This window comes from Triplophysa rosa, linkage group LG16 (genome assembly GCF_024868665.1).
Source record: "Triplophysa rosa linkage group LG16, Trosa_1v2, whole genome shotgun sequence".
Taxonomy (NCBI): domain Eukaryota; kingdom Metazoa; phylum Chordata; class Actinopteri; order Cypriniformes; family Nemacheilidae; genus Triplophysa; species Triplophysa rosa.
The window spans coordinates 1,509,612-1,526,194 of NC_079905.1; the positions used below are offsets into that span (position 1 = coordinate 1,509,612).

Sequence of the window (16,583 nt, forward strand, 5' to 3'; positions counted from 1 at the left end):
CATATGTAAAGTTTAGAATTTATGTCAGACGTCATAACGTAATAAAAACAAATCACACGCAGGCCTGCATTGAAAGCTAATGCTTACAAAAATATAAAAATACTTAAACGTGTGGTCATTTCAAGACAAAACAAGAAATATTTGGCATACCACATATACGAATAAATGTATACATACCTCTATCAACTTAAAACAAACAAAATGAAAATGATCTGTTTATTTACATAACTGCTTTATTTCTATGAAACTGATTAATCACGTCAAGATCAACTTCACGTAAAACAATATTAAATTAGAAGATATTTTAATTTAAAATATACCTAAGTAAATATTTAATAAAGTATTATATACAATTATTATATTTATAAAAATACGAGATGCGAAGTGTGAGCGGCATTAAAACTCAGTGCGAGTATTTGGCGCCATTTAGCGGTCATTACAGGAAGTGCAGCTCAAAAACAGGAGCCTCTCTTTGACCTGCTTCAGACATAAAAGTATACAAATGAACATTTTAAAATAACAAAATTAAATGTATACATCACAAACTTCCTACTGATGACTGATTTTAATCTAGAAGAACATTTACATTTATGAATTTGGCAGACGCTTTTATCCAAAGTGACTTACGCCTACAGTGCATTAGAATGACTTTATTAAAATGTGCTAATGCAGTGCTCTACGAAATGATCTACAAGAACAGTTGACAACAGAAAATAAAACAACAGAATTCTGAAATTCTGGCCAATAATAACCTGTGTACGTTTTACTATATATTGAATTTAAGATTTAACACAATTAAAAAAGGCTAGTTTCAAATTTGTCTAACTTGATTTACATGGCTATATAGTTGCACTATATATTAATAATAAACTCCCAAGCTAAATGTTATTCATGAGACTTCTAAAAATTCCACAGAAACAAAATCATGATGGTGTTTTTAATTGAAACTATTGAAACTGATCTTTTTGACTGAAATCAGACCCCAGTGCGTAACAGAAAGTGGCTGGCATGAAGACATTAAGATTGCGCTTGACTTCCGCGAAAACATTCATAAACACAAACTACAAACCAGTGACAAATGTACATTTTACAACACATGCTCAAATTGTACTGTTTTACAAGCATGTTCACTGTAGTAAAAAATAAAAAGCATTTATGACAAAAAAAACCCCTAATAATAAATATTTGTTTAGTGTTATCTGATGTAAACGTTGTATTAAAACTGAATGTATTAGAGCCAGAGGAATGCTGCAGTAATGACCACAGACTATGTACCCAAAAATGAGCCTCAGTAGTACATGACAACAGACATAAATACTGACCAGCAGAACAAATCATTCACAATCATTACACAAACCTAAATATACAGTAAAGTAGTCCTGGGAGAAGAAACCTCCCTAAATTTCCAGTTTATCCAGGGAATCATGTATACATGCAGAACAACCAGACCTGTTAAAAAAAGTGCAGAATTATTCTGTATTTTGCTTAAATATTCAAGGAACCTGATTGGCACTTTCAGAATCAAGATGCCACATAAGAATCCAGATCAACCGCTACACGGAGAGCTGTTAGGAACGTTATATATGTGTTGAACACTAGATGGAAGACTAACCCCAGACAGCAGGTCAGGGATTTTCCCCACTGGTTATGTTCAGAATGGAATGTAAGCACGCTGTGCAGTTTATACAGGCTTTAGAAAACTAAAACAGTGTGCTGTATGCCACAATAAACGTGTCAAACGGTATATTAGCGATGCTAATTGCAATTGCAGTAGTATTGTCACACGACCTCATTTTGACAAGCCAGAAATAAGTATAGGTAGATGCCACATGCGACCGCTTCAGACACACTGATGTATCCGGCACCTTGAAACAGTCAACATTTCAATCGCTGTCGTCAGTCACAGTAAAATTTCCTAAATGAAAAATACTGCACAGCCTCTGGTTGTGAAAAACGTGAAAAAAAAAGAGGCGAACTAACTGTGAATGGATGTCGAGCGCACTGCATTGTGGGATACAGTATCTCACACAGTGTACTCTGCTTGTACCCTCACATTTGGTCAAATCTAGAAGCAACAACAGAACATTTGCTGCAGACATACTGCTGTAGTATAGTACGGCTTCATACTTAGCATATCCAGATTCTGTAGTGTTTTGCCGAATAAAATTAAAGAAACAACATTCTCACAATTATTCACAAAATCTAAAACACTGTACCTCTGAAAAGATCATCAAAAAATATAATATGCAAGGAGAACCCCACAGGTCACTGGCCGATATATTCAATTGAATGGGTCTAAAAGTTTAATTTGTGGGTTTTTGTACCGTTTAGCTTGCACTTCACCTTCTCACCCTGTGTGCCATCAGAGAATGATGAAATATTTAATGCCATTTAACATCATAAATTACATCCCTAGCAAAAAGTTATTGCTTCATCTAAGTGCTTTGTAAATAGAGAGATGGATTGTGATTGGTTTCTGGCGTGACCTTTGACCCTGTCATTGCCACGCATTAGTTAGCGCCTTCTTGGATATGTGTGAGTGGATTTCTACCGGCTGGTTCGGGAGGCGGTCCCTCCTGTACGTTATCGTCTTCTCATTGGTCGTAGGACCATAAGCAGAATCCTGTATCCAGACATAAACATGATTAGAAATATTCAGATATAGAAATATTCTAAAGCAAATTGCCTTGGTCACAGTCGCTTTCTGTACTTTAGGATCTTTAATACTTTGGGTACAATTTTATTCTATTACTCTATTATATCTAGTATTCAACGTTAGTGTGAGCACATGAAAACAAAAGTCCGATGAAAAAGATTTTGTGAATCCCATACGGACAGATATCATACTGTACCTTACAATCAGACTGCTGGTTGGGGTTTTTCTGCCATGCGCAGTTTCTTGTTCTCAGTAAATGACTGACTACAGCCAGCAGACCGATACCCAACATCAACGTCAGGAGGAAAGTGCTGAGGAACGTCTTAACTGATCTCTGACCCCAAACACACACTGACACACGGAAAAACAAAAGAAATCACTTCTGTCAACAGGAATATTTTTTGCTCAGATGTTGCTCATTCATAACTCAGTGATGTTTCATTAAGATATCAGTCTGTCTCAGATGTTTTTCCAAAAATGAGTGACGAGACAAATGGGAAGTCTCGGAGTTCATACTGAGATCTCTGCATTTTGCGTCTTTAAGACATTTTTGATGTCTCATCGGCAACTTAAGCGGAAAGACATTTTCTCATTTTGCTATCTAGTCGTTAAAGTGATCTGTATTTTTCTTTTCAGAGCAAGAGACTACAATACGTCAAACATCTTAGTTTGGTCTCGATTTGGTTCCGACCGTTGTCTACGAGTAAAAAAGGAGACATTAAAAAGATCTCAACTGTGCATTTTCAGAGCAGGTGACTTCAAAAATCTCAGTTTGCTCTTTCGATCTTATCGCTGTCTATGAGAAACAAACGAGACGTTAAAGAGATCTTCATTTTGTATTTTCTTTTCAGAGCAGTTGACTTAAAACATCTCAGTTTGGTCTCCATTTTCATCTCTCTGCTGTCTATGAGAAACAAACGAGACGTTAGAGACCAACTGCAGGGGACTTTAGTAAAAACATCGGTTTGCCCTTTATTTGATCTCTTTGCTCAAAGATACAATTGAGACTTTAAAGAGATCTCATTTGAGACTTTACACAAATCTGAGAAATTACAGATCTCAGAAAACTCTCAGAAAAGATCTCAGAAAAAATGAAGACTAAGGGAAAATGTTGCATGAATTACTCACCCTCCCAAGTTGTTTTAAACCTGTATAAATGACTTTGTTCTGATGAACACAAAGAAAGAGATTTGGAAAAATGCTAGCAACTGACATTTCTGGGGCACCATTGACTTCCTATAGTAGAAAAAAACAAAACGGCAGTCGAAGGTGCCCCAGAACTGCCAGTTTTCCTAAATTCTTCAAAATATCACATTTTGTGTTCGAGAGAACAAAAAAAAGAGATTGTATTTAATATTTGTCCTGGTAGTCCGTGATGTCCCAGAAATGTCCGTTGCTATCTGTGTTTGTGTTCATCAGAACAAAGAAATGTAAACAGGTTTGAAACCACTTAAGGGGGAGTAAATAATGACAGATGACAGAATCCCTTTAAATACATTTTGTTCCGTCGGTGATGAGCTCTGCAGTGTTTCATAAACGTGACGGTTAAGTTCACAAAGAGTTTGTTTAAAACAAAAACTATCCAAAGAAATCTTTGGAAAGCTAAACATGAGGCAGATGTTTGTGTGGTCTCCCTCAGGCCTGGCTCTGATCGCCAAAGCAGCTGCCGACCAACACACGGCCCATAGACAGCATAGATGTGTGTGTTCAGCTCGGCTCTGATCCAGGCCAGCGCTGACACAAAGACCATAAAGTACCATTTTAAGGGGTTTCCGTGGAGACCTGGAAGCAGGAGATCAGGCCGAGGATAAAGAATGCGGATCGCACACAGAATGCTTCGTGCTGTTTGTGAGAAACAGAGAGGGGGCGTGTCCGCTGTGACATTTGGGCGAAACCGAGGGAGGAAAGAGTCATCGCAAGTCAGATCTCTTTATTGTTCCTGGACATCAGCGAGAAGGAATTAAATTACTCAAACTGAATGTGAGGAAAAGTGAGAGTCAACTCCAGTGAAGGAAATTCAGAAGAGATCTCATTAACGTCTCAAACTGTGCTTATACTTCCACATGACACGTGTGTGTCAATTTTCATTTCTCTCAACATCTGAGACAATGTTGATCGTTCAACTGATGTTACAATTCAAACAACAACAAAACCTTAACGTCTTACAAACTGGCATCATCCTTATAAACCAGTAACGTTTTTCCTCACCGGGATGTCGGCTAATGTGCAGCTGAGGTCCGTCTGTCGTCACGTCCACGAGAAAGCGGTAATGACATTTCTCAGGGGCGAGATACAGGCAGTAACTCCCTCTCACCAGCTCTGAGCGACATCACAGATCATTCAAACAAAGACAACCTTCTTTTCAGCATCAAGCTCACAGCGCATTGGTCCGTGTTCATTCGGATGCGAGGTCTCACCTACCTGTGATGTCATCAACATAGTCCACCAATGGGGTGCAGCTGTGATTACAAAGGTGGAAACCATGAGGTCCGAGTCTGTTTGACAGATGACAGCCCACGCAGCCCCTGATGGAGAGAGAGAGAGATACTGAGTTACTTCTGAATCTTCTGCATCATTTGCAGAAGTGAAACCAAATTGAATAAAAGATCATTTACTATTCTAGCATGATACTTCTTCTTACTGAAATAGTCAAAAATAAAAATATATTTTTTATAAATAAACAGACATCACTGCAATTGTGAGCACATTAGTTATAGTTGCTACGGCAGTGAACACCTGACTGTCGTAGTTTGACTGACAGGTGATCGAACCCATCGATGACATCAGCGGCATGTTTAAATAAAAGAGCGAGATTACCAGTGAGACAGACAGGAGCTGTAGCAGGTGTGACACTTCTCGCAGAACGTCCCGGAGCGCCGGGGGTCATCACACACACACCTGCCACACACACACTTTCCCAGACCGCCACATATCGATCCGTCATCTGACACGCAGGTTTCCGTGGAGACGGGACAGTCGCAGGTCTTGCCCGTGAAACCGGGCTGACACACGCATTCACCTGAAACGCACTGCCCGCGTCCTGACACACACAAAAAACACACAATAAATCAAGATGAACGTTTTGGGAAATACCCACATTTGAAGCTTTAGCAACACTTTCCAACACTTTCTCAAGAGTTTCTCAAACTGTGCTCAGACACAAAATGAGATTATTTATTGATAGGATTTGATGTTTTCAGCTTTTAAATCCATAGAAAAAATAATACAATGAAGTATCTTTTGTGAAGTAGGCCTACTTACTAGGTTATCTAAAATATGGTAATACCAATATTAAAAACAAATCAAATATACAGAAATGTTTATTTTCAAAAACAAAAGTGAATTTTGATCATTTTGATTAATACCATTACTGTGATGGAACGTTTCTTAACATGATGATGTTTTTGTCATACTGTCCACACACCTCCACACACCAGACCTCTCTCATACGGGCAGGAGAAATCGTCCATCTCGCAAAACTTCCCGTAAATGTTTCCCAGTCTGCTGGAATCACATACACACGTGCCACATCGACAGGTTCCTCTCCCGCTGCACACAGGTTTCGTCCCGTCCTCTCTACAGACATCCATCCCTTTCCCCATATCTTCAGAGCAAGCTGTAGAATTTGAGTCGTCATGACAACGACCCGCCTCTGTGCAGCCACACCCACAGACCTGTCGGACTCGAACGGTAACAGACTCGTTCAATCCCACCGGCCTGACGGAAATCACCACCTCCTGATCGGCACCCCCCTCTGGCGCTGGGCAGGAGACCATTCCAACCGTGACATTAAAGAAGACCTGCGGAGGAGACCGACACGTTACACAAACTTCAGTAACAGAAACACAGAAACTGAAACTTAAACAACTTACTTGAACGATAATACATGTACGTAAACAGTGATTACAAGAACTCCACAAATGCCCTCGCAATGACCCGGAACATCCACCCGACACAATCTGTGTCCACTCTGTTATGTTAACAATGTTTACACACGTCACACGATTGTTTAAAACACACGGACTTGTCATTTAGAAGCAGACTAACAGCCTCCACAGGCTTTCAATAGTCACATGACGACACTGCCAATGTGAAATAGACACACACATACATACTGTATTCACGCAAAGAATGACATCACATGCACAGAATGACATCATATGCAGAGAATGGCTACGTATGCACATATGACATCATACGCATTGAATGACATCATACGCACTGAATGACATCATACGCACTGAATGTCATCATACGCACTGAATGTCATCATACACATAGGATGACATGCACATAATGACATCATACGCAGAGAATGGCTACACATGCACATATGACATCATACGCATTGAATAACATCATACGCACTAATGACATCATACACATAGGATGACATCATACAGACGGATTGATATGCACATACTGATATCATATGCAGAGAATGGCTACATATGCACATATGACATCATACGCATTGAATGACATCATACGCATAAACTAAACATCTCCAGAGACGATTTGTGAAATTTTATTTTGAGTGAACTGTTCCTTTAAAGGGATAGTTCCCCCAAAATGCAAATTCTGTCATGAATGACTCCCCCTCGAGTTGTTCCAAACCTGTATACATTTCTTTGTTCTGATGAACACAGAGAAAGATATTTGGACGAATGCTTTTAACCTAACAGTTCTTGGACTTCACTGACTACTGTCAGGAATCGTGTGCGAGAGGAAGAGAACCCAATTGCAGGCAAGCAGTGATGGGGTTAACAAAGGTTTTTATTCTTACAAAAAAACACAAAACAAAAACCCACGAGGGGGTATCAATACCAGAACGAACTAAAATACAAACCGGAACAAAACACTTCCCTCGGTGGGGAAAAACAAACTAAACAGAACACGACACAACGTCTTAAATAAGGCAAAATACATAAACTAACAGAACAGGAACACACTCACAAACTTGAACGGACACCACGGTAAATCCAAGGACAAAACACTGGTGTACACAGACAAGGCACAACCACCACATGGAACGAAGTACAGTACGGATACAATGACAGAGCCCAGGACAATGAAACATGAGGACTATATAAAGGGGAGGAAATCAAGAGGGAACAGGTGTGAGACATGAACTAATCAACAAGCAATAACGAGGGATACAAAAGGGCGGGAAAACAGACAAAGACCGGAGAGAGTATCGAAGACCGAAAGGGTCAAAAAGACTCTCCACACATAACAAGGGATCCTGCCGTGATTCTGTCCCATAACCAACATAGACATGACATGATGAGGTAGAATCACGACAACTACCAGAGTAGGAAAAATGACAATTCTTCAACATTCTTCAAAATATCTTCCTTTGTGTTCAACAGAACAACAAAATGATAAAGTAATTTTTCCTACTCTGGTAGTCAAAGGGGTCCAAGAACTGTTTGGTTATAATCATTCTTCCAAATATCTTTCTCTGTGTTCATAAGAACAAATAAATGTCTACAGATTTGGAACAACTCGAAGGTGAGTAAATTTTTGAGCGAACTGTTCATTTAAGAAAAGCCTTGTTGTTCAGCTCGATATCAACCTCAACATCTCTGTTCCCTCTACTGAAAACAGATGTATCTGAGTTGAAAAGTTTTCGTACTGTTTGTTTGGGCTGAACGCTGGAACATTTAGTGTTCTCGAAAACAGATGATCCATTGGGGCAAAAGGCCGTCACGTTCACCCGGAACCTGTGAGCTTGGCCGCCCTCCACCCCGACCTGCAGCTCCACATCCGACAGCAGCTTCTGAAAGAGAACACAGACGAGAGCGGAGCTTGAGAAAGACTCCATTGTCTCAACCTATAAGCAGGTTCCTGGCGAAAAAGAGGACGGCCTAAAAATAGCGTCTTTGTGCCGATCAGCGATTGGAGCTGGCCGTTTATAAAGCAGGCTTCTGTTCGCCCGGATCAGCGGATTTTGGGGAGGACAATGCATTGTTGTACCCACAGCGAGATTACTTCTCATCTTAAACGCATGCCTGAGCAGATTGTGAGTCAAACTGCGAGACGGTAAACAAATGTGAGTGTTAGGAAACGTTCAGGGGGAATTTCTGACCTTCCCACCGAACTGTGCTTGTGTGGATGCAGATATTAAAGGGAAAGAGAAAGTCGTGGTCGTGTTTACCTTGTAGGCATGCACCACTAAATCCTTAAGATTAGATGCTTTGGGAAACAGCCGACCCACGTAACTGCCTGGAATCAAGTTCATCAGATCCTGTGCAGAGATGAGAGAGAAAACATGTGCGGCATTTCTGCGTCTGTAGTTTTAAGAGAATAATTATCAAAGGAATATTCAGAATTGGTGGATTGCCGTAAATGACCAAAGAAAGTAAAGCCGGCTTAGTGTGAACGTGACCATCTTACATAGAATAAAAAAATAAATCATACGAATGATTTGAACTTTCAAAGGACTGTGTACATTGATATCTGACGTGAGATGTGATCGTAGCCACCGCTCACTTCCACGCGAGACGCCTGCTTTGCGGTTTCAACAAAGCGAAGAATGAATCAAAAGGTGATTCATCAACACGCTGAAATCATTCTTGTAAAAAGCATGGATGACTGCTGATGGAGGAGAAATTACCTCATACCACCGATATTGCAACTGATCCACAGCGAATATAGAGTAAACGCTGTTCTCCAGAAGTTTCTCTGCCAGCTGACCGATGGATGGATGTTCCTGGAAAGCCAACGGTTTGCTTTTATTTCTTGAATGCCTTCATTAAATGCATTTCATTCCTGCAATAATGCATTTGGCCCCTTTGCTGACCTTACCATAGTCGATGTCTGAGAGTAGATGTTATCCTGTAGGTGGCAGCGGCCGTCATGAGGAACAACGATACCGGCCAGTTTACTGTCCAGAGCCAAATGAGAGGGTTGATCGGTCATAACCAGTAACAGATGTTTGGCTTCCGGTCTCCATCCGATGTCCTTCTGTAGAAAGAAATCTGAGTTTACAATCGACTTGACTTCGCACGATTGCTCAGCTCCACACAACAGCGTTTTTAGCTACAAAGGTGATATGTAATGTTTGACTAACACAGAAGCTCCGAAAACATGACTTTTATTTTGAAGTTACAACCGCTGGACACAGCGAACGCACGGTGTAATCTTTAAAAACAACAGAAGGGAGGCTAAGCGCAGATGAATATTCCACCTGAGACCCGTATGCGCCAAAGCAAACATCTCCATCATGCCAGTGGGTTTCAATGTTATAAAGATTCCTTCGAGGTCACTGGCGGAACCTTCAGGAAGTTTTCATTTATCAGATTCACACAAAACTCCCAGCAACTCAACTCCATAAAGAGTCTTTTGTTGATATGAATCCAGCCGTCCTGCTGGGTGGATCTTACACTCCTCTACCAATGGCCGCATGGACATCGCCGATGACATCATCCCATGTTAACAGACCAGTGAGATGGACGCGTTCAGCTCTTCAGCAATGCTTTGAATACGCTGGTTTCTGTAAGTGTGGCGAGTGTGTCATTCTATAGAGCCGTCAGGCATTGTTTCCATTCCCGAGGACAGATAGCAGTACTGACCTGAGACCTGCCGTCTCCAGGATGACCACAGAAGAAAATAAACTCTTGATGACACACAAACAGTCACCCCGACGCAGGACGACTGGAGCCATTTTTAACTGATGACTTCACACTATTCTGTCCATGCAAGAGGACAGAACTACAAACATTGAAGTATGCATAGTGTATGGTACACGAAGCGAGCACGCACCTTACAAACGGTGGCCTGCAGCATGGCGTCAAATCCGCCCTCCGGCGTGTCCATGTTTCCCGAGATCCTCTGCTCCTGGATAACACGCGTGAACTCCGTCATGTTCTTCGTGACGGGCAGAACGTGAATAAAACCATGCGCGGGCCTGCAGTGGACCTCATAGTCACTGTGACCGGAGAGAGAGAGACGGGTGAGATTAGATCAGCACATTCCCACACTACTGAGAATGAGATCACAGTGAATATATTCAGGGGATCCCGGGCTGAATTTATACTGCTGGAGTCACCGATGAGCATTCAGCTTTCACCGGCACTACGAACAACAACAAAGACACACAGAAGCGTCAAGACGGCATCATCTTTCCCTTTGCTTTTTAACGCCGCGCCAGCTTCCAAGCTAATGTTCATAGCGAGAGCCATGTTTATTTATTCCTAAACAAACAAACAGAGCCCTAAATAAGATGTTTTTTTCCCCTAAAAACCTAAAAGGGACAGTTCACGCACAAATGAAAGTTTAATTTACTCCCCCTCGAGTTGTACCAAATGTTTATGAATTTCTCTACACAGAGAAAGATATTTGGAAGAATGTAACCAAACAGTTCTTGGACCCCTTGACTACCAGAGTGCCCCAGAACTGTATGCATTCTTCAAAATATCTTCTTTTGTGTTCGACAGAACAAAGACATTTATGAAGCAATTTTTCTACTATGGTAGTCAATGAGGTCCAAGAACTGTTTGGTTATAAGCATTCTTACAAACATCAGAACAAAGACATTTCTACAGATTTGGAACAACTCGAGGGGGAGTAAATGATGACAGGATTTGCATTTTTGGGTGAACTGTCCCTTTAAGACTCTATTTGACTTTATTAAATAGCTTGTCAGATGTATGCACAAGTATCACAGTCCAGTCCAGTTTTTATGCGAACATTTTATGTGCATCAAGACCTTTCCCAAGAAAAGAAAAAGAGAGTTAGAATATTTTCCTCTGGGTCATCTTCACCATGAATATTGTGAGGAATAAAATGCATCACAGACTGTTATCACATCTAACAACAGCTCAGATGGTTTCAGTACTAGATTCTGGTAAATACTGTTTGAACATTCTTACAAAAAAAGATCTTTTTGTTTCGACTGAGCATTACTATCAAGGTTGAAAGTTTCCCGGAAAGAAAGATACGATGAACTTTACAAAAGACAACAACATGTAGATATCACCGGAAAAAAAACAATCTGAGAGAACTAGACATGATAATCTCTTCAAACGAAAAAGAATAAAACTCCCTTTCCAATAAACCTGCGTAAAGTTGCTCAATCACAGCTCGAGAAACTTGATGTTGCACATGAGAGATTCGCTGCTGCTCCATCATGTTTACCTGCAAGGATTCACGAGTTTAGTGGGGTGAACGTCGATGTACGGAGACACTGGTTTATCTACAAAAGACCCAAATCCAACCCGGAAATCACTGGAATGTTCCTTCATCTGATGAGACAGAGCCAGACCCACGGTCTTCAGCCGATCCAAGTTCTCCTGCATGGATGCAGACACGTCCACCAGATAATACAGATCTACAGGATAGCGCTCCAACTGTCGTACCTCCACCACAAAGCTCGCATCGCTCCCTGAGACGACATGACACAACACAGCTGGTCAGTGGAGCGTCTAAAGACGTTTCACGAAGATTGGTGGCTCAGGTGGAACACTACCTGGTCTCAGGTGGATGGTAATCTCTCTGGGCGTCACCTGTGAGCTGTCGAGCGTGGCGTTCACCTCAACTTTAACATCCGGGTTCTCCATAAACTCCTCTTGACAACCCGTGAGCCGCAGGTCAGCGACAGATCCGCATCTCTGGCTTAGGAACCTCTGTCAAAGGAAACAAAGCATCAAGAGGTCAAAGGTCAACAGGACCAGCCTTGTGAAGGGTGCTTTTATTTTTCAACTACACAAATCTCACTCCCTAAACCAGCATCGTTGAGATGCCGGTCAGGATTATTCTCGACGCACCGCACGGATTTAATGAATTTATTTTCTAAACCGCAATCCCAGGAATATGCATGACTTTATTCACAAAGAGAGGCTTTCAGTTAAAGGACCGTTCTCAGGAAAACAGCAGCGCAAACAAGATCTGATTTTCATTTTGGAAACGACAGAATTTTATTATATTCATAAAGCAACATAAAACAAAGAGAGCCGTTTCATTTATTTAAAAACATTAATGTAACCAAGAACTTTTAAATATCTGAAGATCTTCATAGTTCAACTTAAGAACCCCCAACAGACAAACAGGTTCTTCATAAGAAGCCTAAGGTGCAGAATAACCCTTGAAAAACCTTTACATCCAGTGAAGGTCTTTGAGGTGTCCAGTCCGTACCAACCAGGACCGTCGACACAAAATTCCCCCATAAGCTTCCGAAGAATTCTGTGGGTCTGGTATACTTTACATAATAAAAATACACTCGGAACAGAAGCGAGGGCTCTTCACATTGGGCAGGGAACTATAGTGTTATCGCCAAAAGACAAAACAAGCACTTTGCACGCTCACAGAGCACACACACACACACACACACACACACACATTACCTCTTGAGAGCACCAGGCGCATTCAGGGCCGAGTCTCAGACAATCTTCACATGTGGAGATGAGGGCAGACGAGCAGTGGTTATCCGCTAAACAAGCAAAGAGACGCATTTACACATGAATGGACAAGAGCTGAAACGCAGCAGGGCTTTGTGTGTTACACGGTCCCTGCGAAAATACAACAGCAGTGTGTTCAGAAAGAGACTCACAGCAAATTCTCAAATACACTGAATATGAGATGAGAGAAATGTCAATACATGCACAAGCAATTCTCTATTCTTGCACTTCCGTAAATGTAGTTTTGTTGTGGGGCGTTTTTGGTTACACAACCCTATATAGAGAAATTAATTATTTATATGGCATTAAAAATGAAAGAGCTTTATAAAACTACTGGTAGTGATTCAATGCCATAATGACCTTCAGAGTGATGCTCACATCAAAGCATCAGTCATGGAGCAGGTGTTCAGTCAGATTATACATCCAATATGATTATATGCTATTTATTGCTATAATATCGAATATCTCAAATATAAAAGTTATATAATAAATAATGAGCTTTTCTGCCAACATACAGTAAAAAAATCTAATGATTAATATTAACAAATAAAATAATTCATGAACCAACAAAAACAGAGAAAAATGAAAAAATATAAAAAACAGCGATTTGATATTACAGTTGATTCTATAAACAACATACAAAACCAGAACTAAACTTAAACTTTTGACTCATATCCTAAATAAATAAGGATGTGACAACTTGCCCCACAAGAACCTGATTAGTTTCCATACATTGTGATTAATCCCACGATAACGCATCAGCCATAAGCAAGGCAAGGACAAAACAATGAGAGGGTGACAGTCGGGTGTCGTAAAGTCACACTTACCCGGATCACAACTGACGAGCACGAGCAGCGCGGAGATGAGCACGGAGACGCCAGGAGGAATCAGATCGCGGGATCGACGCGTGCACGAAGTCATAGCAGCATTGAGAGACAGAGAGCGTGTGTCCGCGTTTGTGACCGACGCGTCAGTGCCACAGGGTCCGAACCGCAACGGAAAACCCCCCGGGAACACGTCAGATGTGCCCGAACGAAGGAGGGCGATTTTGATCAGACGATGACCTCTTAATCCGGATTCCCAAACCTAGATAGAGCGCGGTGGAGTTGCGCGCTTCTGCACATCGGCCGCGCATCGCCGGGCGCGGTATATCCAAACGCGCAGGTGACGCTCCGCTTTTTCTTCGTATCGTCGCGCAAAATGTCACATTCTGTGCGTCATAAGTTCGGCCCGTTTGACGACACAATGAAACGGCTCGTTGTTCATTGCAGTGATTGTGAAAGTAAACGCCACGTGAACGCGCACCGAGTCAGTCGCCACTATGGTAACGACCCACAAGCTCATCTGAAATAAGACTACAGTAGCACTGGAGGCGGGGGGACATAACAGTATAATTTTAATGCGCCCAGCATAATGCTCCACTTCTGTTGTTGTCGTCATTTCTTCTGTATGAAGAACCAAATGACATGTGTTCCTGTAACTCGACTGGTCGAGCATCGCGTTAGAAGGTTATGGGTACACGCATACTGGTCACAAATAAAATGCATAAACTGATGCAGCTTTGGATAAGAGAGCCTGTCAATTGCATGAATGTGAATAAGATGGAAAGATTGTGAGCATGTGTTTAATGTCTTTTGGGGAATTCAAACAGAGTCAAGTGCATTAAACAAAGGGGAGATTTGCCCACACAGTTATAACACAATTATAATCATTCTGTCATCAGTTACTCACCCTGATGTCATTCCAAAGTATTGTCTGGTCATAATGATTGGTCACCAGACATTTAATAGCGTTGACAAACCTTGACATGCAATATTTTAATGTTTTTCATGCAAAGCATCGTTTTGAGCCATAAGACCTAACTTGTATAGAAGTATGGTGACACTTTTTGTTAATAAAATTCATGTTTAAAATTGTGTCCCATTTTACCCTAATTCACCCTAACTGGGATTTGAGCCAATGACAGAATTGGCATTGAGGCTGAAAAAGTATCTTTTACATCGAGCTGCCCAGTCGTCATTTATAGATCTTTAATGAGCCTGTTGACTGTTCAGTTCTACATAATAAACTGTGAAGAATCAAGACAAACAGCCCATCCTTCCCATCACCCTGAATGTGTTTCACTCTGTGGGGTGGAGGGGAGGACAATGATGTCTCCTATTCTCTAGACAACAGGGACCGCGTCAAAGATGTGGGACATGTCCCGGTTGAGGAGCCCAGGACTTTCACAGAGATGAGCTGGAATGAATGTTAGAGAGAGAGAGAGAGAGAGAGAGAGTTGTACTGTGTTTTATTCTTTGTTACACTTGCAAATGCTATGGCAGTACGTTCTATTTTTTGTCTTGCCAATAGAGAGAGAAAGAGAGAGAATGATATCTGGGTGCATTATATGCCATTTAATCAGTGATGTCTTATGCATTTCTTTATTAATCTAGATTAGAAAAAGTAAGTTTGTTTAAATAAAAAAAATCCTAAGAATAAAGAAACAACGTGTCCAAACAGTTGACTGGTACTGTATGGGTAGGTTAGATGAGATCCACTGGTATTTATGGTTCCCTTCCCCCCAGTTTGATGTTCTCGGTCTGTTTTTCTTACTGGTCGGATGGGCTTTTAGACCACGCTGGTTTGGTTTAATCTCCTGCCACAATATATCACATTCCCCCTGTCTGACCGTGGGTCTGCCCGCTGCGGGCTAACCGCTGACCCGCTGGGGCTTTCTGTCAAACTCCCAAACAAACAGGGCTCTCTGGTCAGCATCAGGGTTATTTTGCTATACTGGCATGTTAAATGCTTTAAAAGGCTCTGACAGCATCCCTGTTTTACTTAATCATTAATCTCACAGTTTAACTAATGTACTGAAGCTGTAAACGTTAAAAACTACTTAGTTTAACATTAACATGTGAATGTGAGATCATCATCTTATGGCATTTTTCATTCTTGTCACAGTCACTTTTGACTGCTCACCGGATGCCCAAAGACATTTCATTAAATCTGCTAAACACAAACTTTTAAAGGCACCTTCAAGCAGATGAGTTAAAGAGATAGTTGACCCAAAAATAATATCTTTTTTTATAATTTATTACTTTATCATTTAGTCATCCTCATGTCATACTAAACCTGTGTGTCTTTCTTCTTCAGAACACAGAAGATATTTTGAAGCATGTCAATAACCAAACAACACTAAACTCCATTGACTTCCACTGTATGAACACAAAACCATTGAGACATTTCTCAAAATATCTTCTTTTGGGTTCCAGAAGAAAAAGTTGCAGGTTTGGAACCACGTTAGGGTGAAAAAAGGCAATTATATTTTTTACCCATAATATTTTAAACATGCATCTCTTAACATGCACGCAATAATACTTACTGTTGTTTAGCGTAGTGTACATGAGCTCTGTTGAAAAATACAGCAAGCTCACTATGTAGGCAGTATTTTAAGGTACTGTATGTGTATTTGGTAACTTATAAATGCAGATGCTTTCTAATACACTTCATTTTGGCCAAATGCAATGCTTTATTTTCACGGT

General features: G+C 40.9%; 1 protein-coding gene across 5 annotated transcripts; it reads right to left on the reverse strand.

Annotated features, from left to right (window-relative positions):
* Positions 1–347: 347 nt before the first annotated feature.
* itgb8 (integrin, beta 8) lies at positions 348–15,508 on the reverse strand. Of its 5 annotated transcripts, none has more exons than XM_057355458.1 (15): positions 13,884–15,508; positions 13,003–13,088; positions 12,129–12,285; positions 11,798–12,044; positions 10,424–10,589; positions 9,467–9,622; positions 9,276–9,371; positions 8,817–8,906; positions 8,295–8,438; positions 6,081–6,456; positions 5,474–5,696; positions 5,078–5,181; positions 4,865–4,975; positions 2,853–3,007; positions 348–2,623 (listed from the first exon to the last, which is right to left on the reverse strand). In XM_057355458.1, the coding sequence occupies exons 1-15, from the start codon at positions 13,975–13,977 to the stop codon at positions 2,498–2,500; spliced, it is 2,331 nt and encodes a 776-aa protein (XP_057211441.1). In that variant the 5' UTR covers positions 13,978–15,508; the 3' UTR covers positions 348–2,497. The 5 variants fall into 5 exon arrangements, with proteins under 5 accessions (XP_057211441.1, XP_057211440.1, XP_057211443.1 ...); XM_057355457.1 differs by having other exon boundaries at positions 349–2,623; positions 9,467–9,625; positions 13,884–15,507; XM_057355460.1 differs by having other exon boundaries at positions 349–2,623; positions 9,467–9,625; positions 13,003–13,167; positions 13,884–13,986.
* Positions 15,509–16,583: the final 1,075 nt, after the last annotated feature.